Raw genomic sequence first — 23,396 nt, 5'->3', positions numbered from 1 at the left:
CGGCGCATCTGCAAGTAGGCCCCTAACCCGGGCAGGCGCTCCCTGAGGGCAGGGATGCGCGCTGTGAGGGAGCACGGATGATCAGTCTGGGATGGAAAGGGTATGACTCAGGCTTTGCCACTCATGAGATGCGACAAAAAACAAAAAACAAAAAACATCACTTTAGGTATTCGGGCAGGAGGCCTTGTCCCCTGGGCTTAGGGGAGTGAGGCAGAGGGAAGTTCCTTCATGCAACCACATGCATAATTTACAGTTCCTTCTTTTACTCTTTCTGGTACGCATTCGCTCTCGTCAACAAGGCCTAGCACATCTATATATCAGATTCTTGTCTGGGGAGGACACATAATTAGGTTTAGGACGCAAAGATAGTAGTGGTGATGGAGAGTCACTGTGGGATAAATATAGCCAGAATTATTTTCATTCCTTATTTTATTACCCTAATTTATATGAGTAAGATGCTAGAATATATCTCACTTGTTAATTCCTAGACTAGGAATAGTTAAAAAGAATGTGGAGAATATTAATAACGTAGGGAAGCACAGAAAGTCTGCTTAATGGTATCCAGGATGTCATTTAATTCAAAGCCTACATGTGTTGTAGTAACCAGTGTGAACTCTTTCAGGTGCGATTGGTAATTGCTGAAAAGGCATTGAAGTGCGAGGAACATGATGTAAGTCTGCCCCTGAGTGAGCACAATGAGCCTTGGTTTATGCGTTTGAACTCAACTGGAGAAGTGCCTGTCCTTATCCACGGGGAAAACATTATTTGTGAGGCCACTCAGATCATTGATTATCTTGAACAGACTTTCCTGGATGGTAATGTTAAGGCTATTTGTGATTTCTTGGATTTACTTTCAACACAAATATGTATGTCCCCCCTTCCTTCTCCCTTCCTTCCCTCCTTCCTTTCCCCCTCCCTCCCTTCCTTCCTTTTTTGGTTTTATGATGATGGTTTCATGCTAAAAACCTTTTCCATTTCCATAAGCACACAAATATAAAATAGGTCAATACCATACATTTTATGTAAGCCCGTGTAACTCCATTTAAAAGATTTTATATAAACTACAAATTTTAATGTTGGAACTTTCCTTTTAAATTCACTTCCGAAACACCTCTGTAGGTGTGTGGTTTGTGGTGATGAATTTTTAGCCTCGAAGTAAAAGTTCAGAATTATTTGAAATGTACACTATGAAAATCAGCTTTATGTAGTCTACCAAATAGTTCCACCTTAAACACCATAGGAGAAAAAAAGAGGAATCAATTGTAGGCAGGGGAGAATAGAATGTTGGTATATGTGGAGATCTTTGCTCTATAGTTTAAATTTATATCTTTTGTGAAGAATTTTAAGACTTTGTAAAATGCTTTTAAGTAATAATCATTTATTGACAGCCTGTTTTATGTCAGGTGCCTTATAATTCTGTTATATTTAGTCTTCAAAAGAACCCATCTGAGACAGGCATGATGGACTAGTTATTCCCACTGTACATGAGGAAAGAGAAACAAAGCAGTTGCCTTTGTTTGGTAATGCAGATATTTAATGGCAGAGTGGGGCTGAGATGCAGGTCTTTCCTATCCATACCTTCATGTTATACCAGCTGTCTCCCATAGTCATTGCCACTTGTATATCATCTTGCTTGCTCCTGATGACAATCCTTTGAGATGAACCAAATCTTGAATATTTGCCAAAGATCATATAGCTGATCACTGGCACAACTGAGAGAACAGAAGGCTCCTAGCTTTCAGCTGAGTGCTCTTCTGAAAAAGAAGCTACATGAGATCTAGTTGCTTTCCATCTGCCATTAGTTACATTGATGTTAACTGGGCAGGATAAAACCAGAATATAACCCCACATTCCTGGAAACTGAGAAAGGAACTTACTAGGCTAAAAAAGTGCCTGAGGTACTTAGAAGGAAAATAGGTATGGGACCTAAAAGTGTGTAGAGGGAACCCCAGGGAATTAGATTGACAGTGGGCTGCCCCTATTCTTATTCCGAGTGTTTGGTTTCCTAGGATTCTGATTGGAGGTTTTAATTAGAGTTGGCCATTGGTGTAAACCGAAGAGTTATTTTCTTTTTAAGATTAAAAAAAAAGTTTATTTATTTTTGAGAGAGAGAGAGAGGGAGGGAGGGAGGAAGGGAGAGAGAGAGAGAGAGAGAGAGAGAGAGAGAGAGAGAGAGAGAGCAGGGGAGGGGCAGGGAGAGAGGGAGACAGAATCCTAAGCAGGCTCCACGCTGTCAGCACAGAGCCAAACACAGGCCCAAACTCTTGAACTGTGAGACCATTATCTGAGCTGAAACCAAGAGTCAAATGCTTAACTGACTGAGCCACCCAGGCACCCCTAAACCAAAGAGTGTCATGAACTGTTTCTCCTTTATAATTACTTCCTATTCTTTATATCTATATGCTGGGGACAGTACTGAAAATGGTGGCAAATTGATTTAAGACAATTTTTCTCAACCTTGAGCTTTTTGGAAATGGACAGGTCTGTTAAGTAATTTGTATTTCTTGAGAGAAGTGGTTATAATGTGAATAAAGCAAAATCATGGTATAATAATTCTGTTTTAAATCATCAAAAGTCTCCAAAAGATACATAAATGGAAAATCATACTTAAATATCTTGTTGGCATCCTTTGAACTACTATTGCTAACCATTCTCCACTTCTTTCTCCTCTTCTTGCATTCTTTCTTCTCTAAGATATTCAGTAATATAAAATATGTTACTTTACAACATGGTGATGATTATTAGGCTTTTCTTAAAGTGTTTGTTAGGCTTTTTCTTTTACTTTGATTGTATAAAAACAAAACTGAAATACATTTTGAGCCCTACTCAAAGAAGGGAAATATTAAATTCTTCTTCTTACTACTTATGGAATCAGAGGAGAAGGCACTGTGGGCTAAATGTTAAGATGAAAATATGGAAACTAAGGACTTTAACTCTGGCTATACCAATAGAATAAACAATCAAGGATCCTGGCTCTTAGTCTGAAGTTTTGGCTAACTTGTTGCATATCCTTGGTGACTTGCCTTCTCTGTTTATCCTCTTAGATTAGGTAATAGAGCTTTATTGATTGCAGAGATAAAGCAAGTCCAATAAACTCTTACTTCACTCTTTTCTCTTTCCCAGGAGATTAGTCACTCCATTGGGAAGAGTTAAAAGAAGATTAAGGGACCCCAAACACTTAGATATGAAGACAGCAAGAAAACAGTTATATAAATGAAGGCTAGTCTATTTAATTCTTTTTTAAATGTTTATTTATTTATTCTGAGAGAGGGAGACAGAGAGAATGGGGGAGGGGCAGAGAGAAAGGGAGAGAGAGAATCCTAAGCAGGCTCCATGCTAAGTATAGAGCTTGATCTTAGGAACCCCGAGATGATGACTTAAGCTGAAACCAGGAATTGGATGCTCAACTGACTGATTCACCCAGACGCTCCAAATGAAAGGTAGTCTACAGATGAAGTTTATCCCAAAGTATTAAAATAAAAAATAAACGTGTGGGTTATCACAATTATCATTAAGATAATTTATATTTGTCATTAAGAACTTATGGATATTAGGAAAAGAACCAGACAAGACAGATATTACTATCCTAATTGTCAAGGATGGGGTAAAGTGAATTCTAGCAATCCTTGCTACTTAAAGTATGTTCCATTGACCAGCTGCATTGATATCACCTGGAACTTGTTAGAAATGCAGACTCCTAAACTCTACTGCAGATCTCTTGAATCACAATTTGCATTTTAACAAGATCCTTAAGTGATTCATATATAAAGTTTCAGAAGCACTAATGCAAATTACTGTGTGTTAATTGCTTAAGCTTTAAGCAGCACTATAAATTACTTATATATACACACATATATAATTTTATATATGTCTATACACATATATAACTTTTGAGTATCTCCGTTAAAAGGAACCAGCCTAAGTTTTACATTACTGAAGAATGGCTTTAACACCTAAAAAAAAAAAAAAAAAAAAAAAAGAATCTATTGTGTACTGGGCATGGTTCTAGATATAACATATCTTGGTTTAAGTAGAGCACTTCAGATTGTCTCAGAAGATACCCTTGTGGAACGAAGGACCAAATATGGCTGATAAAAGTGATGTACATTCAAATCACCATATTGAAGAATATTTATTTATAAATGTCTTACACATGTTGCCCATTTAGCTAAAGATTTATCCTATATAATTTTATTACATTTATTTCAATTACTGGTAGACCACGGTAAACACCATAAGGTCAGAGGCAGTGTCTGTCTCACTAACAGCTGAATCCCCAGTTCTTCATATAGTGCTTCATATAAGCTCTTTAACAGGAGCTTAATTAATACTTCTGAATTATTAAAATGAATCATTAAAATGATTAAAATGAACTTTTGAAAATAGACGTGAGCCTGGACAGGGATCTCTACTGATGTCCTTATAGGTTTCTGTTCTCTGACTTGAGCCTAACAATTCTATAAATGACTTGAATAAGACATTGTGGAAATAAGGGATGACAAAAGCTGGGATAGTTAATGGCTAGCTTGTGAAATGTTTGTCATGGAACAATAAAAGGGAAAAATAATTAAGATGAAGTTTAACAAGACTAAATGTAGTATGTGAATTTTATTTTTAAAAATCAGCTGCATTAATGAAGGATGGGAGACCTAGCTTGCTAAAAAGTTATCAATAATTTAAGCTAATAATAAAAGGCTGGTATGATCTGAAGTTGTTTTAAAAGTATAGGTTCTGGGGCGCCTGGGTGGCGCAGTCGGTTAAGCGTCCGACTTCAGCCAGGTCACGATCTCGCGGTCCGTGAGTTCGAGCCCCGCGTCGGGCTCTGGGCTGATGGCTCAGAGCCTGGAGCCTGTTTCCGATTCTGTGTCTCCCTCTCTCTCTCTGCCCCTCCCCTGTTCATGCTCTGTCTCTCTCTGTCCCAAAAATAAATAAACGTTGAAAAATAAAATAAAATAAAATAAAAGTATAGGTTCTATCTGGAATATGGCAAATTGTGAACTGGTCAGAATATGCAACATTTTGTTCAATTATGAGTGGAACTTAAAAGAACATTTACAACTTAGAATAATGAGTGAATTGATTTCATGAGATGTATAGTTGCCTATGGTTATAAGAGGAGAGTTTAAGTGAATTTATTCACCTGAAGAATATAGTCAACTGGTATCTCTTTTGCTGTTGTCATACCTTATTTGCTTACCAGCTAGAAATTGTACTAAAAATGATGGCTTGCTGACTTGTAGACATTTCTCAACATTTGTATATAATCGCTATTTACATCCTTATGCTTTTGGGATAAGTCCATTAGATAGCTAATAGTAGTAGGGGAGAAATCTGGTAGCCAAGGCAATCTTTTTCAATCTTTTTAGTCTTAGCCTAAAAATAGTTAATATCTAAATTGGATGATGGCTTTTTTTTTGAAAGAAGCTATAGATGTAGATATCAGTGTTACTCTTGAGGTCAGAACATGGGTTGTAGATATCAGTGTTATTCTTGAGGTCAGAACATGGGTTAAACAAAGAATTTAGAAGTATTCAGTTATGGCTGCTCAACCAAGGGCTGGTGAAGAACAATCTCTTTATTCTTTTAGTAGCTATTTTTTGGGGGTGTTAATTGGTGCAAGGACCTGGAATATTTCAAAGATTCCTAATCATTGGAATCTTACTAATCTAAAAAGATAGTTTCATTCTATAAACTTGAAAATAGTACCAAACCTGTCTTTACTACATGCATGTGCTATTACTACTCACTTTTACAGACTTTTTCACGTACATGACACCTATTTCTCTTTGTGCATGTAAAGAAGAGTAGATATATTAAAGCATGAAATTCATTAAACTAGGTAAGGCGTGATATGAAGCAAACTAGGGAAACTCAGGAACAGTGGATATAACAATTGAATATATGCACTATTAATATAGATTTAAAAATCTGGATATTTCTAATACTGTTCATAACCTCATTCAGTGAATTTAATCTGACCTCTAGATAACTTGAAAAAATGAGTATGAAATAACTACAGAATACTAGAACATTACTATTTATTTTTGCCAAATGACTCAGTGGTAACTTGGAATCAAGGATCTCATATGGTGATATCGAATTTTGGTAATTTAATGTAGAACAGTTCTCTGAAGATCATATCTGATACCTTAGGTCTGTATATACATCATTTATTCTTAGGAAATGGAATTTGGTTTGGAAATAAAGTATTCTGGTATGATATTAAAATATTGTATATAAGTCTCATTAGGAAATATATTTTATAGATAAAATCTTTGTCAATATCTATTGAATATCAAGTCAGATTTTTTTTTTAATTTTTTTTTCAACGTTTTTTATTTATTTTTGGGACAGAGAGAGACAGAGCATGAACGGGGGAGGGGCAGAGAGAGAGGGAGATACAGAATTGGAAACAGGCTCCAGGCTCCGAGCCATCAGCCCAGAGCCTGACGCGGGGCTCGAACTCACGGAACGCGAGATCGTGACCTGGCTGAAGTCGGACGCTTAACCGACTGCGCCACCCAGGCGCCCCAATCAACTCAGATTTTTAAAAAGAACATTAATTCTGAAGTCACTGTTACATTAAAAAGTTATTTATGTAAGGGTTTCCAATTATTCCAATTATACAATATTTTTGTATATTAATAAAAGCCTCTCATAAATAGTTGAATTACTTTATATGTATTTTAGCACATCTACTGAAATTGTAGAGTAGCACAAAGGTTCTAACCAAGTGTGGAGAAAATATATGTGGTAAGGGAAAGAAAATGAACCTTTTAAAACTCATGATTGTGCCAATGAAAGTGGCTTTAAAAAGTAACTTTTTCTCCCCTCTTTGATTTGTCCAATTTCAGTGGACAGGTAGGGGTGTCAAAATGCAGAGACTCTAGTTCTATATTATGTGCAAACAATAATTGGAACAAACTGTCTGATAAAGGAGTTTTGCTCCCAATTACAAATGTTTCTGTTAAAAGCCTTAAATACCAATAAAGTTAAACATTTAAGGTATAAAGCTTATTGAAAATGATGGTATAAATTTGTCTCTGTCTCAGCAGATCATGACTGCATATAGTGAACTTCTATAATTTGACATTATGTGTTTTTTCCTCATCTGTGTTTAGATTTGATTGTTCTCATTCCAAAGTTGTAACAGCTTTGAATTGTAGTCAGTTTGTAACCATAACTTTTGCCTCAGGTTATAACTTATTTACATTATTATATTTTTTTAATAGCCTGGTGTTTGACTAGTTGAAGGGTACAGTTTTTTTCTGCTACATGATGCACACCTTCTTATATATCGATGTCATCACAAAGTGATCTAATAAGTAAAATTAAAAAATCAGCAAAGGGGTAAAAATGAGGTCTGTTTTCATTGAACTACTAATAGTAAGAACTGAAAATTATTCAAATAGACCTAGGGGGAAGTCTTTCTTGAAAACAAGACATAATTATGCCTTCTTTGTCTGCCATCACTGGGGAACGTAGGAAATCAGAGCAGTCAATGTAGTAAAATAATGGAAGCTTAGCCTGTAAGACCCTAAATTCTTTTAAATTTTTGCTCTTGGGTAAACAATGTAATGTAATATGAACAATGTAATTTTTTTTTTTTAATGGCTCAAGGCCATGGTTATTCTACAAGGCAGTATAGGGACTTGAGAATGTGGGGAACTGTTTGTCCCTGTTAAATAGCTGCAGAACACTTGCATTGTGTCTTTTCTTTCTGGTTTTAAAAAACTATGTTTTTCTCTCGTTATCTCATATTTCTGCTTTGTGTCTACCCGTCTGTTTCTAATTTGCTGCCAAAATTTTGGTGCAATACAAGACCTGCCTTTGTCCCCTACTCAGTTCTTCTAGGAAGTCAGGTCTTCTGCCAATTTATTCATTTATTCTTATTTTTTCTTCCAGCTTAGTCACTAATCCTGGTTTCCAGTACAGCAAACCTATTCCCTAATGCTGGACACTCTTTTCAATGCCTGCTTCTTAAAAGTCCCCTGATTCCTTGCCCTGCCCCTTTAGGCCTTCTATTGCTTTTGCTTTTTCGTTCCTGACTGAGGTAGAATAGCAAGAACAGTTATTTATTTATTTATTTATTTATTTATTTATTTATTTATTTATTTATTTATTCATTCATTCATTCATTCATTCATTCATTCATTCCCTACACCCAACGTGGGCCTCAATCTCATGACCCCAAGATCAAGAGTTGCATAGCTCTAAGCTAGCCAGGTGATCCCTTTTCTTCTTCTTCTCCTTCTCCTTTTAGTGTTCTAACACAAATGCTTTATGGAAGGGTTGAAAAATAAAATAGAATGAGAGAGGGAAGATCTGTATAATTAAAAGGAAATTCCCAATTGCTTTTTGAAAAACTGTTTCCAGAGGCAGTGGACACTATTGTGCTTTGGTGTTGAGGAGGACAATGACAACACATGGCAGGTGTTGCTCTGGAGGTCCTGGAAGAGAGACCCTGAGGCTGGATGAGAGCTTTGGTTCAGTGGATATTTTATGGTCTGTCTGACAAAGTGTTAGAGGAGATAGTTGTATTGTAATGGTGCCTTGAGTAGAAGAAACTTATTTTCATGGATTTAAACATTTATATTCCTTTGAGAACTCAGGCATAGGCAGATGGAACTTCCCCAGAAAGCAATTACTAGACAGTGTTTTTCCTGCTTTTATTCACTTTCCCAGAAGGAAGTGGTATGCTCTTCTGAAGACATGCCCCAGGCCTGGCACCAGAAAGTAGCCTGAGCCACTGGCCATAAATTTAACCACTTGTAAGCATTTTAAAATACTGTACCATTTTTGGTTATTAACTTGAGGTTTTTGGACCCTCAGAGCAGTGGTTCTTAAACTGTTTGGTTTCCAGGCCCCTTTATCATAAAAGTTATGGAGAACACTGGAGAGCTTTAGTTTCTGTGGGCTGTATCTATCAACATTTACCAAATTAGAAATTAAAACTGAGAAAAATTTGAAACACGCAAATAATCCCACACCTCATTAACTGTCAGAGTGATGGAGCCATCACATGTCCTGTAGCCTCTGGAAAACTCTGGTGTATCCTTGAGAGAGAATAGGAGTGAAAACCAATTAACATTGTAGTATTACTATGAAAGGAGCTTTGACTTTGTGGACCCCCTGAGAGTGTCTTGGGGAAGCCCAGGGATTCTTAGACCACGCTTTGAGGACTGTTGCCCTTAGTGGTCTATGAATAGCATTCACGAGATTTGAGATCCTAGAGGAGAAAAATTATTATATCTTTATTTTCACTAATTTCCAACAGAAACATTACTTCCTTTCATTTCTAGTGTAGGGATAAATCACAGCAATTGATCAGGAGTGCCTGTGACTTTGTTACCAATAGAAATCACAGGTATGTTCATAGCATATCAAGTTATTGTAGATATCTTAAAAATAACTTATGCTCATAATTACTTTGAAATTATGGTAGTTATTAGACCTGCTTCTAGATATTGTTAATGTGTTAAAAAAGGCACCCATACTAATGTTTTATAATTTAAAAATAATTTGATAAATATATTTCAATATAATCAATTTCCTTTGCAATCCTATGTCTTGTATGCACTTAAGGACATTAGGTTAAGAACTCTTTAGTATTTCAAGGGCCTGAGAAGGACTCCAGTCTGTTGTCCTCATGGAAATTTCTACCATGCATTGGTTGGGATCTTAGTGATAAACTGAAATTCTCAAAGATCACCAAGGAAGTGTGCTCTAGTTGGGTAAATTCACTGTTGACAAGCAGTATGTGGCTGACACTTCATTGTCAGTTATTCCAATGTAGATTTCAGAGTTGGACTTCCCAGCAGGGAATTAGATATTTGTCTGCTGGTTTGAGGAGTAATCCATCTTATTTTTTCTTAGAGAGTCAGAAATAGTCTGTTGGCTTAAAAAACTTGTTCCACTTGGATTATGGCATTATGAGATCTTGTCTGAAATGCTCTGCAACCAACTCTGAATTGTCAACACTTATAAATGAGTGTGGGGTGCTCAAAAGGATTCTAAATTAAATAACCCAAACTAAGAAATAAATTAATAAAATTGAGGCTGTTCTTTTCACTTGTTGGAATAAGCTTGTTGGCATTTTTCAGGGCCTGTTTCAGGGTCAAAATTAAGAAGTGATTCTGAAGGGACATAGCCCTGATCTTTGGATCATTTGGTTCATATTTATTCTTTTCAGATAATCTGTGAATTGTGAACCCTTTAGAGATGTTACAATGATGTTATAAGACAGAGCACTGCATTAGGACTTACTGACTTTAGTTGTTGTTCTGCCTTTAATTAGCTGTGGGATCTTGGGGAGAATGCCTCAGCCTCTATGTCTCAGTGTCTTTGTTAACTGCTGCAGAGCTTCTCCAGCTCAAACATTCTATAGCAACTAGAAATTTGGGAATATGTTCATTAGTTGAAACTTACTGAACATCTACTATGAGCCAAACATTATATTAGCCACTGGGAACTCAACAGAGAACAGTACATGGTCCCTGCCTTCAAGTAGTCTAGAGTTTAACCAGCACATGAGGATTCATGCAGAACCCACTTTCTAGAGATAAAATACTAGAAATTCATGGTGAATTCTGTGAAGATTGTCAATTCACATTCACCTAGCATCAGCAGGGCCACTCTTGGTATTAATTGGAACCTCAGAAAGAGTGGTCCTTGTTTATCTTTCCATAATGGTCTTTCATTCACCTAACCAACCTCTATCAATGGCCTAAAGTATAATGGACACTGTGGTAGACCCTAGGTCATAGGCTCCCTGCCCTGAAGAAGCTCATGGGTCAAAAAGATACAAACAACTAATTAAGGTGATAAGGCTATGAAGGTATACGTACAAGGTATTTTGCATGTACCGAGGAGGTACATTTGACCCAATCAGATATTGGTGGTTGTAGGATGTTAGGGAATGTTCCACAGAGGAGTTGGCATAAATAACTGGACCTTGAGGGTTGAGTAGCAATTTGTAAGGTAGAGAAGTGAGAGAACTGCAGTGTGATCATCGTTTGGGATCTAGCCTCGTACATCTGCCCGTTTCAAATTTTGAATATCTGGGCGGGGGAGATACCATCTTTTAAATACCTTGATATAATATTGAAAACATTGATGAGGAGATTTGGGTTTTTGATTTTGCTTTTGGATGTAACATCTCATTTGTAACTTTTTCTTCAATGTTTGTGTATATGTTTTTAGAAAAAACACCCAGGTTAATGCCTGATAAAGGAAGCATGTATTATCCACGGGTACAACATTATCGAGAACTTCTTGACTCATTGCCAATGGATGCCTATACACATGGCTGCATTTTACATCCTGAGCTAACTGTTGACTCCATGATCCCAGCTTATGCAACCACAAGGATTCGCAGTATGTAATGATCTTAAAGACTTGGAATTCTGTCTCAAGTTTCCTTTAATTCGTTTTTGAGACCTGGCACATCTCATGAAGACCTGGGCACAGGGTTGTTGAGTTTGTTGCATGGATGCTCATGTTACAGATTGATCCATGCACTAGATTAATATGTGCTTCAGCTGTTCAGTTGGACTTTTATTATCTATAGGAGCTGATTTTCCAGCTCCTAGTCTTGAGGGCCACGTTTGGATAAAACTCAGAAAAGAGGCCTGTGGAAAAGAAAAGAACGTAACATGTTCTAACAGACATGTGGACTAAGAATCATGAAATCTGGAAACTGCTGGGGATTAAGGGGAACTGAGTTCACATTTCTTGTCCTTAATTCTTGTTTCATTACGCGAGGGAGCCAGACTGCAGGCTGTGTAACCATTATTCTACCTCTAAATTCAATGATTTGGGATTGATTTGAGTTGTGATAACCAGCTCTCTCCTTTTCTGAGGACAGAGTATGGTCAGTGCATGGGATGTGGAGAAGGAGATGTGCTCTATGGCACATGTGACTGGGATAGGAAAGTAAGGGAAGGTGGCTGTGGTCGGACTCTGGGGATGTTTGACTAGAAACACTCAAATGCAGATCTTCTAATTCCAGAAACTACATTCTTTCCATTACATCATATCTCACCTTTATAATTCTTTTAATGTTACTTTTCTTTCGTTTTGGACTTTTCCACCTTTTTCTCCTCTTCTTTCCCCGTCCTCCTTTTCCTCTTCCCACTTTACGTCTTGTTCCTCCTCCTTCCCTACATAAATACTCATTATATGATTTGAAGCAAGTGTTCTGACTATAATTCCATCATTTAGAGTTAATATTTTTTCAAATGAGTCTTTTGCTTTCCCTTCATATAGAAATCCATTATAGAAAACTTGAAAGGTATTGAAAGATAGAACAACTACTGAGCACTGAGCACTTCTAATGTGCTGTCCTTGCTCTGAGTGCTTTCCTGGGTGTCTCACATTTAATCCTTAACCTATGCAGCAGATGCTCTGAGAAGCATTTGAGAAAACTGAAATTAAAACTGAAGCATTTTCTTGCATTTGAGAAAACTGAGGCACAGAGAGGGTAAGGCCATGGCAGAGGGAGGGGGTGAATCCCAGAGCTCGTGTTCTTACCATGGAGTTTCCCAGTTTCTCCTTGTTTCTTGTGTAGAAGGGAGGAAATAACTTACTATTTCAAAAATGATTTTGTTCTCAGGCCAAATTGGTAACACAGAATCTGAACTGAAAAAACTTGCTGAAGAAAACCCGGATTTACAAGAGGCATACATCGCAAAACAGAAGCGACTTAAAGTGAGTAAGCCAGGCTGTCCTCAATTGACATCCACTGTTTGTATTAAATGTTCCACTGTTGGTAAAGTATCACTATTTCTAGAACATCTTCACTTAAATATTGCAGGTCACCAGTGCATGTTACCTTTGGCTTATGCTCTGCTTTTAGAAAGAAGTTTTCTTTGTTAGATTTGATATTCAAACCTAATGACGGTTGCCTATAAAAAGGCAGGTATTGCCCATGCTGGTTGCCAAGGAAAGTTATAAAACGTAAAAAGCAAGTTCATAATATGTACTGGGAATCTGTCACTTCAGGTATTCCACTTAACTAGACCTTTGACTTTTGTCTTTTAATACCAATAAGGCAATTGGCAAGCTTATTCTATATATACTCCCCTCCCTCATTTTTTTTTCTTTTTATCTTTCACCCATTTCTTCCTCCTCTAACCCCCACCTCTGGCAACCATTAATCTGTTCTCTGTCTCTGTGAGCTTGGTGTTTTGTCTTGTTGTTGTTGTTGCTTTTAGATATCACATATAAGAGAGATCCCACAGTATTTGTCTTTCTCTGTCTGACCTATTTTACTTAGCATAATACCCTTGAGGTCCATTTATGTTATTGAAAATGGCAAAATTTCACTTTTTTATGCTTGAATAATACTGCATTGTGTGTATATACCACATCTATTCATTCATCCATGGATGGACACTTAGGTTGTTTCCATATCTTGGATATTGTAAATGAAGTTGCAAAGAACCTGGGGTGCATACATCTTTTCAACTTAGTGTTTTCATTTTTTTTTTTTTTGGATAAATACCCAGAAGTAGAATTGCTGGATCACCTGGTGATTCTTTTTTTAATTTTTTGAGGAACCTCTATTCTGTTTTCCATAATGGCTGTACCAGTTTACATTCCCACCACTTATTACTTGCCTTTTTGATAATAGCCATTCTAATGGGTGTGAGGTGATATCTTGTGGTTTTGATTCACATTTCCCTGATAATTAGTGATGTTGAGCATCTTTTTATGTACCTGTTGGCCATCTGTATGTCTTCTTTGGAAAAGCGTTCAGATCCTCTGCACGTTTTAAAATCAGATTTTTTTTTTTGTTATTGTGTTTAGGAGTTCTTTATATATTTTGCACGTTAGCCCTTATCATACATGTAATTTGCAAGTATTTTCTCCCGTTTAATAGCCTGCCTTTTCATTTTATTGATGGTTTTCTCTGTTGTGCAGAAACTTTTTAGTTAGATGCTGTCCCACTTGTTTACTTTTGCTTTTGTGGCTTTTGTTTTTGGTGTCAGATTCATAAAATTATTGCCAAGACCTATGTCAAGGAGTTTACCACCTATGTTTCCTTCTAGGAGCTTTCTAGTTTTAAGTCTTATGTTCAAGGCTTTAATCCATTTTCAGTTAATCCATTTTGACTTGTCTGCCTCCTAAGGAGGCCGTGGGCTTTGATTCATCAGTTACAGTCAGCCTTTCTCTCTCCAGTGATTCTTTCCTCATGGTCCAAGAACACATGCACGCTTCTGGCACATTAAAAATGTAGCCAACATCAACACTCTTCGCCCTCCTCAACCTCCCATCTTCTGTCATCTTATCTTAGCTAAGGGAGCTTCTCAAAGGAAATGACTTCATACACAGCACCCCTTACTTTCCACTCTTTGAAAGAAGAGATAGAATTTTTTTGATAGAATTATCTTTGCCTTTATTTATTTTTAATGAAATTTATTGTCAAATTGGTTTCAATACAACACCCAGTGCTCATCCCAACAGTTGCCCTCCTCAATGCCTATCATCCACTTCCCCTTCCCTACCACCCCCCATCAACCCTCAGTTTATTCTTTTTTAAGAGTCTCTTATGGTTTGTCTAAGGTTTTTTTTTCCTTCCCCTCCCCCATGGTCTTCTGTTAAGTTTCTCAGGATCTACAGTTGCCCTCCTCAATGCCCACCATCCACTTCCCCTTCCCTACCACCCCCCATCAACCCTCAGTTTATTCTTTTTTAAGAGTCTCTTATGGTTTGCCTAAGTTTTTTTTTCCTTCCCCTCCCCCATAGTCTTCTGTTAAGTTTTCAGGATCTACCTAAGACTGAAACCATATGGTATCTGTCTTTCTCTGTATGACTTATTTCACTTAGCATAACACCCTCCAGTTCCATCCACGTTGCTTCAAAAGGCCATATTTCATTCTCTCTCATTGCCATATAGTATTCCATTGTATATATAAACCACAATTTCTTTATCCATTCATCAGTTGATGGAAATTTAGGCTCTTTCCATAATTTGGCTATTGTTGAAAGTGCTGCTATAAATGTTGGGGTACAAGTGCCCCTATGCATCAGCACTCCTGTATCCCTTGGGTAAATTTTAGCAGTGCTATTGCTGGGTCATAGGGTAGATCTAGTTTTAATTTTTTGAGGAACCTCCACACTGTTTTCCAGAGTGGCTGCACCAGTTTGCATTTCCACCAAAAGTGCAAGAGTTCCCGTTTCTCAGGAACCCACTCTTCCTTAATTCTCTGCATTCCTCGTGCCTGACCCTTCAGTCCTTCATTCCTCAAAAGCTGCTGAAGTTCCATTCATTAGTTGGGGTTGAGAGGAGTCCCTTTGTGCCCCTCATATTCCTTGCCATTTCTGGTCCGCTGGTCCCACAGGGGTTGCCAGTGAGCATTGGATCTGGCCCGTGGAGTATTCTCCAAGCCAGAGTATTTTCCCTCAAGTTTGCTTTTGCTTTAACATTATTCTGTATCTTCTCATTGTCTCGAATAAATAGACTCCAGCTCTGGAAGAGTTTATATCTGCTTTGCTCTATATTGATTGTTTTTTTGCAGGCATCAATAACCTCTTTTGTTATTTTTGCTAATTAGTCAAAGCTTCTTGACCATGACAATGTCAAATATTTGAAGAAAATTCTTGATGAATTGGAGAAAGTCTTGGATCAGGTTGAAACTGAGTTGCAAAGAAGAAATGAAGAAACTCCAGGTAGGTTCTCATTTGTGGGTTTTTTTTTTTTTTTCTCTTTTGCTGGACACCAGGCTATTTATGGGAATATTTTTAGATTTTGCCAAAAACATCCTGTAATCTGTTTTTATTATTTTTATTCATGGGCAGTTTAAATTATCATGGCAACAATAATACTGAACTCAGCAAAACCCAGGCAACTCATGGTATCCCAGTCTGTGTATATGTGAAATGTGACTGGTGGAGGATTTTTCCGCACAATTTGAAGTTATAGCTGGGAGATTCCTACTTAGCCCATTTCACACATTTGTAATTACAGTAGTTCATTTGGTTGAATAACCTGAGTAGTTGCTTGAATGTTCCCTCTAGTTTTTTTTCTGGGCAGGGACAGTACTTCCAATCTGGAGTATAAAACAGGTCCTGGCCTGTGTATATCTGCAGGTTGGCTGGTGAGCATCCGTGTATTGTACTTTGGGGCTTAAGTGCATCACCAAGCCATTGCCCAGGTACATGCACATGGACCATTTGTGCCATTCTAATTGGCAACAAAGTTGAAGACCATGTTATGTGAAAGTTGCTTCCCAATACGAACTTCTGCTTTATATAAGTAACTAGGAGCCGCAGTCACTTGAGTGACATTTCAGGCCCAATTTTATGGGTGTTTCTAAAGCTTATCTGCTGTTTTCCTAAACCAGGAAGAAAGATCTGTTGACTCCTCTGGGTTGGAGGCTCTCACTTCCTCAGAATCCTTTTGAAAATGAAAGGCTTTGAGCTCAAATGACTCTAGTTTGACCCAGGGATGTAGGTGACTGACAGATATCAAGCAAATTTCCCTTAGCTTGGGATACATTGGCATGGGCTTTGTTTTAGGATACAATTACTTACTGAGTTTGATTGTCAAGAAAACGTACCATGGCCTTCATCGTTTGCTGTACTCACACTCACCCTCAAGACCGAGATAAAAGATGCCAGCCAGAGTCTCTTTGTACAGCACTTGCCCCTAACTCTCCATGTCCCTTTCTCTGATTAGAAGAGGGCCGCCAGCCTTGGCTCTGCGGAGAATCCTTCACCCTGGCAGACGTTTCACTCGCTGTCACATTGCATCGGCTGAAGTTCCTGGGGTTTGCGAGGAGAAACTGGGGAAATGGAAAGCGACCAAACTTGGAAACCTATTACGAACGTGTCTTGAAGAGAAAAACATTTAACAAGGTTTTAGGACATGTCAACAATATATTAATCTCTGCAGTGCTGCCAACAGCGTTCCGGGTGGCCAAGAAAAGGGCCCCAAAAGTTCTTGGCACCACCCTTGTGGTTGGTTTGCTCGCAGGAATGGGATATTTTGCTTTTATGCTTTTCAGAAAGAGACTTGGCAGCATGATATTAGCACTTAGACCCAGACCAAATTATTTCTAGGTTTGTAGGGATCTCATGGTGGCAACTCATCCAGCTATTCAACTAGACCCTTGTCCACTCTTCCAGGCCCAGTGGAGAATGACCCTGGGCAATTAGTAAAAAGCATAATTTACTTTACTCTTTGGATAGTTTATGTGGGGAGAGGAGATAATGAAAGTGTTTTTGTGGGCTGGTAACTTTGAGGTCACTTATTTGATAACCTGAACTAATCCATCCTTAAAATGTGCAAGGTCAAGATAATGTAAATGTGACAGAGAATCAGACCTTCAACTCAAAATGTCAGTTCAAGTTCTGAATTATTTTGGGGGAGAAGGTTCTTACTATAAGCAGACGGTAATAGCCTGTGATTGCCCATAGCTGTTCATTTGAGACTATCTGGATGTGCTGAGTGTTGAGTAGTTAGCAACATTTTCCACTGGAAATTCAGAGATCACCTTTGTTTTAAACCAGTTCAGATAGTGGCAGGGGCACAGGAGCACGTCATATGATCACTGTTAGCTTCAGGCAGAAATAAGTAACACAAAGGGAACAGGGAGAAGGACAAGAGGGAAAATGAAGTCTGTATAGTGAAGAGCGGTAGAAGGCAACTGCCAGGTGCCTCCAGCACAATTCATGGCTGCCTGTCCCCTTAGTAAACATTACATTTGACTACTTGTGGCCATTGCCCACATATCTTCCTGTAATTGAGAAACTTGGGAAGAGACTAGGGAGTTACTGGGGGAGTGGACTGGAGAAAACCCTGGGCTTTACACCCAGAGCTCCTCATCTGACCTTAGTATTAATTTTAAATGCATATGAATCACACTATTTTAATAAGATTAACCGCTTATGTACTTGGGTGTGAAATGCCTACTGGAACATTTCTGCTTAGCATTTACATGACATAAAATGGTTCCTTTATTTTCCTCATAGTTCCCTAATTGGATGCTGCCTGAGAAATATCACTCCTATGAACCGTTTTCTCCAGTCACTGGGGGTCCTGGCTTCTACAGCCTCTTTTAGCACACAAGTGGGAGTCAGGTGAAGGTCCCTGCTAATCCCTAGCATGGCATGTGGCTAGGTAGTAGGTGTTTGAATGATCTGGGAGCACTAAATATGCTTATTCTGATTTTGAAGAAGCTGGTGTGTTAAAAAACTGTTGTCTAGGCCTTGCATCTGTTTATTGTTATTAGCAGGGCCTTAAAAGGTTAAAGAGAAAGAAAAAGAGAGAAAGAGAAAAGTGTAGTCTTAGCCCGTTAGGGGAAATGAAATAAGCCAATAGTGATGTCCACTTGTATTCTTCATGTGTGTCTAGGCATTTCAGGGGTACCTCAGTCCATCTGGAAGGGATAATCCCAGTGTGTCCCATGAACAACTATGGAATCATACAGTTTGTGCTTAGGAAAAATTTTTCATGGTGACAGCAAGATACAGTTTCCCTGGCATTGCCCTGAAAGGAATTGGGGGGATAGTTTTAGGTCTCTGGCAGGAAGTATGTATAGAGAATGATGAGCTAAGGTTCAAGAAAATAACAAAAGCTTGGATTGCCTCAGGCTGGCTCTGCAAAATAGCCAAAGAATGTACTGACTTTTTTTATTAATAGGAAACAGTCAAACTTAGGAAACAATGACTTTTGATGGTAAAATGATCTATAATTCCATTTCATGAATCAGTTTTTTTTAGAAAATCTTGAGGAAATGGATGTTCCTTGTTTACAAAAATTGATAACATCTCAGTGTAAACTTAATCCAATAATAACGAACAGACTGGCGGCTTTTAGAATGTCTTAATTTTGCCCCTCCCGTGCAGTGTCATATAGAGTAGTTGGATTTGTTTGTTGCTGGGACATTCCAATCCCTATGTTCATAAAAGAGCCACAAAACTGATTATTCAGTAGTTTATAGTGTTTCAGAGATCTTTATATCACCCTGCGAGAAGCAAGAATTCAGACATGAAGAAGACAAAGTTGGATTTTTATAAAAATCTACAAAGGGTATTTACCTATGTAAAAGTTGTTGATCAAGAATAAAGATTAGAAGCCCAGTGATGGCTTTTCCTTAAATTTACTGAATCAGAGAAAGTCTACTGGGAAGTATAATTTTCTGATATGGTTTCATTGGAAATATGCTTGTGTCAATATTAAAGATGATGCATCATGGTGATTTCACTTGTTTCATGCATACCCATGGATTTAGACTTATAAAATGTTAGGGGACATAATGACCACTAGATGCCACTGTTCACATAGTAGTCTGAGATCGGGCATTCTTTAGGTTCAGCAAACCTAAAATTGCTCAAGTGAAGATAAAGGTTAATGACCTTAGTTTCTGAAATGAGGGCATCTTCATCAGATCATTCATCTGTACAAAAGCTTGAGGCACATGTAGTATTGATTTCTAATGCTTTAGAAGGGATAACAGTACCACACAATGTCAAACTAAAGAGCTAAACATATACTATTAGCAAAATAAGCACTTTTATCTATTTTGTTTCAAGATCATTGGTGACTGGCCAGTGTGCTCCTCAGTTTCCAAAATTTGTATAAATATCATAATTATAAAAATGTCTGAGGTACTAAATTTAGGTTGGCTGTGTATGTCTTAATACATAAATACTATTTTATTGTTATTGCAATTATATGCCTTTTGAATCTGTTTTCCTTAATTGCAAATAGTTATAAATGCTTGCTTGATTTTTAGTTATTATTAATATTGACACCAGAGTTGTAGATATTTTGGTGTTGTTTAATGTAGTAGATCAAGATACTATTCTACTTGTAAGATCAATAAAAGTAATTGGATAATCAATATGAACTATAAAAGTACCAATTTTGTAATCTTTTTTTAGAAAACAGATTTATTGGGGCACCTGGGTGACTCAGTTGATTGAGTGTCCAACTTAGGCTTATGATCTCAGGGTTTGTGGGTTTGAGCCCTGCATTGGGCTCTCTGCTGTCAGTGTGGAGCCACTTTGGATCCTCTGTCCCCCTCTTTCTCTGCACCTTCCCCTCTCATGCTTGCTCGCTTTCTCAAAAAACAACAAAAAAACCCAAGATTTATTTTCATTTAAAATCAAAGTATACTGTGCTAATTGGAAGGAGTAAAATAAGCAGAAATTAGGTATTCAATATATTTAGCTTACAAGATGGCATATTTTCCTTATAACAATTACTGACTCATGATTTATTTAAATACACAATTTTATCATTAAAATGAGTGTCAGGTTAAAGAATAACATATTGCTGTTGACCATTAAAGAGATTATTTGGCAGCTACCTAATGGGATAGGCATGAAAATGATAAATACCAAGAGAATATTGTTTTTTCAAAATAGTTTTGTTACATTTTTACTGGGTTTCAAAGATTACTTTTATGATATTTATGTATATTTTGATAGAGCTCTTTTATTGAGTTATGGATATTCAAGTTACCATCCATATTTCTAGCCTTGCGAAGCTTAACCATTATTCTAATCATCAAAAGAAACTGAATACTACTTTTATTTTACAATGAACAAAGCAAATGAGTACCTAATTGACTTTATTTTCCCTGAATTTGCTAGCAAGTCAAAAAGCAACAATATTGACTACCCATGGAAAGGCAAATGATGTCATATGCTCAGAAAAGGAAAAGACACCATGGTATGGACACAAAAGTCAAATTAATGCAATGAGTGAATTGATATTTAGTTATAACCTTCATATTGTTTATGCCAAATATTTGGCTCATTTATATTGTTATTCTCTATGTATTCATATCAGAATGTTTTGATTTTCTAATTTACCACACTTGTGGTAACCCAACACTAGATAGGGTTCCAAACCAAGTAAGGAAGTATAATTTCTAGAGTGAGGATAATAGTTTTAATTGTGTATGACATTGTGAAAATGGATAGGGGAGAGAAAGAGAACTCACTTCATGGATTAGAAGGGTAGTGCATTGATGAAAGAAATATCTTAGATTACTTGCATTTGAGTTGAGCCCTGGATTTTGTCTTAGGAGAGAGGAAGGACTGACATATGGGTCAAAAGCAGCAGGGTAGAGCAGGCTCTGAGGTATATGATGACAAGAACATGTGGAGCTTGAGACAAAACATACTTATGATGGGCCCTGATCTACTCTGATTCCACTAGGCAGTGTATCTCATCCAGAAAACCTCATCATAAAGCTCCTTTGGGAAGGTTAGAATTTTTTTTTCAGCATTTTACTGTACTCATTATTTACACATTGACTCCTTGATTACAAGGTGCTGTCTTTAAATTCCCTTATTAAGAGAAACCGATAGTATGGATGAAAATATAAAGATGTTAATGAAATGTAATGCAAAGGGTCAGGTTTCCATGCTAGCAGAAATATTCACATCCATGTATATAAGTTAATTCCTAATCAATCAGATAGGTAAATTTTCAGGGATGTGGCTAGTACATATACCTTTTTGTATCATCAGATTAAGGTATCTTTTGAATTTAAGAATCTGATATTCAACAAAGTCACAAACATCAAATATACATCATAATAAAAATATAATGATATACTTTTAGTGATTCCATTTATTAAGGTCAGTGAACAAAAAAAGTAAAGATTTACATTGAAAAATTGATATGAACTAAAAATGATTAGCATTAAAAGCAGAGATGGCTATGTTGTAAAAATGACTGCAGATTGTGCTCATTTCTTTGCAATGTGATGTTACAGATCATCTTGTCAGAAATACCATCCTCAGAGCATGACTATAGTAGGCTCACCGGAAACCAGAGATATTAGATATCAAGTAGTGATGAAAGTCACTAGAGGTCCTTGTTAATACCTTGTTAATCCTCCAGGCAGAAGTAAGGACTATGCCCTCAAGTAAGTTAGAAGAAAGTTTTTCAACCTTGTCACTAGTGATATTGTGGGCCAGGTAATTCTGGTTGTATAGATCTGCTTTGTGTGTTTGAGGGTGTTTAGCAGCATCCCCGGCCTCTACCTACTAAATGTCAGTAGCTCCCCATCGATTCCCTGTTTTGACAACTAAAATCATCTTCAGGTATTACCAAATGTCACCTGGGGAGAAAATCATCTTTAGTTGAACACCTCTGCTCTACATTTATCCTAACAAAGCCTAAAACTAAACCCCAACAAGATCTTCAGAGGAGATAGACATTGGAGGTTGGATTCTGCCAAGTTAGAGTGCTTGGGAAATGTCTTGGATTTCCACATATCCTCCATATCAAAGCATAAAACCAAACCTACACATTTAAAGGTTATTAGCTAGTAATTGAACTTCCTGCCAGAACAAGAATCAATACCCTTCAGAGAGGATAACAGAATCCAGAATCTCTGTAACAGGTCACTATCAATGTCCAGTACGCAATTAAAAAAATTACCAGACATGCAAAGACACAGGAAAATAGGATCCATAGTCAATTAGAAAAGGAGTAGTACACAGAAGCAGAATGTGATATGACTCAAATGTTGGACTTAGCAAACACTTTAAAGCAAATAAAAGATAACATATATTCATAGAATTAAAATGTAGTTTGATTGAACCAACAGATTAGGCATCTCAGTAGAGAAATGAAAACCATAAAAAAGAACCAAATGGAAATTCTTAAACAGGAAAGTACTGTAACTAAAGTGAAAAAATTCACTGGATAGGCTTCACAGCAGATGGGAGAAGGTAAAGGAAAGAGAGGAGCAGAACCTGAGGCTCACATGAATATTATCAACTTGTTTAATATATATGTTATAGGAGTGCTAGAAAGAAAGAATTTGTGGAAACAAAAATATAATTAAATACCAAATTTTCCCAAATTTGATGGAAAATGTTGACTTGCAAATACAAGAAAATTGCTGAATTCAATGAAAAATACTCAGAAAGCTGCACTTAAGCATATCATGGTCAGACTGTTGAAAATAACCAGAGGAAAAAAGTCACATAACACTAAAGTGAACAATAAAAATATTTACTGAGTTCTTGTCAGAAACAGTGCACTTCACAAGACAATGGAAATGTCTATAAAATGCTGATGGGGAAAAAAATCCTTAAAATTCTATATCTGGAGAAAATACCCCTTAAAAATGGAGTGAAATAAAGACATTTTCCTGATAAATGCAAACACAGTAATAAATTGGATCTGGCAGAAATGCAAAACAAAACATGTTAAAAGCATTCTTTAGACTGATAGAGGAATCGTACCATATGGAAAATCAAATCTAAAGAAAGGAATAGCTAAAAAGAGTGCCAGAAATGGCAAACAAATGGGTGGTATACAAGATTATTTTTGTTACTTCATAATTTCCTTAAAAGGCACCCAATTTTTTATAACAAAACCAATAGCAGTGTAAGGTGGACTTTATAATACACATGGAAGT

The 23,396-nt window shown here is 37.1% G+C and overlaps 1 protein-coding gene across 5 annotated transcripts in view; it reads left to right on the top strand.

Annotated features, from left to right (window-relative positions):
* Nucleotides 1–19,867, top strand: part of GDAP1 (ganglioside induced differentiation associated protein 1) — a 46,891-nt gene extending 27,024 nt beyond the window's left edge. For 3 of the 5 annotated variants that reach the window (XM_040487566.1, XM_040487567.1, XM_040487565.1), the window contains 5 exons: nt 623–815; nt 11,203–11,376; nt 12,614–12,708; nt 15,558–15,672; nt 16,682–19,867. In XM_040487566.1, the coding sequence (XP_040343500.1) occupies nt 623–815; nt 11,203–11,376; nt 12,614–12,708; nt 15,558–15,672; nt 16,682–17,064 (960 nt within the window). In that variant the 3' untranslated portion in view covers nt 17,065–19,867. The remainder of the gene's footprint in view (nt 1–622; nt 816–11,202; nt 11,377–12,613; nt 12,709–15,557; nt 15,673–16,681) is intronic. The other 2 variants (XM_040487568.1, XM_040487569.1) reach the window with 2 other exon arrangements.
* Nucleotides 19,868–23,396: the final 3,529 nt, after the last annotated feature.

The sequence above is a fragment of the Herpailurus yagouaroundi genome, unplaced genomic scaffold (genome assembly GCF_014898765.1).
Source record: "Herpailurus yagouaroundi ecotype Mexico unplaced genomic scaffold, PumYag 165, whole genome shotgun sequence".
Taxonomy (NCBI): Eukaryota; Metazoa; Chordata; class Mammalia; order Carnivora; family Felidae; genus Herpailurus; species Herpailurus yagouaroundi.
This window is presented reverse-complemented; position numbering and strand designations above follow the sequence as displayed.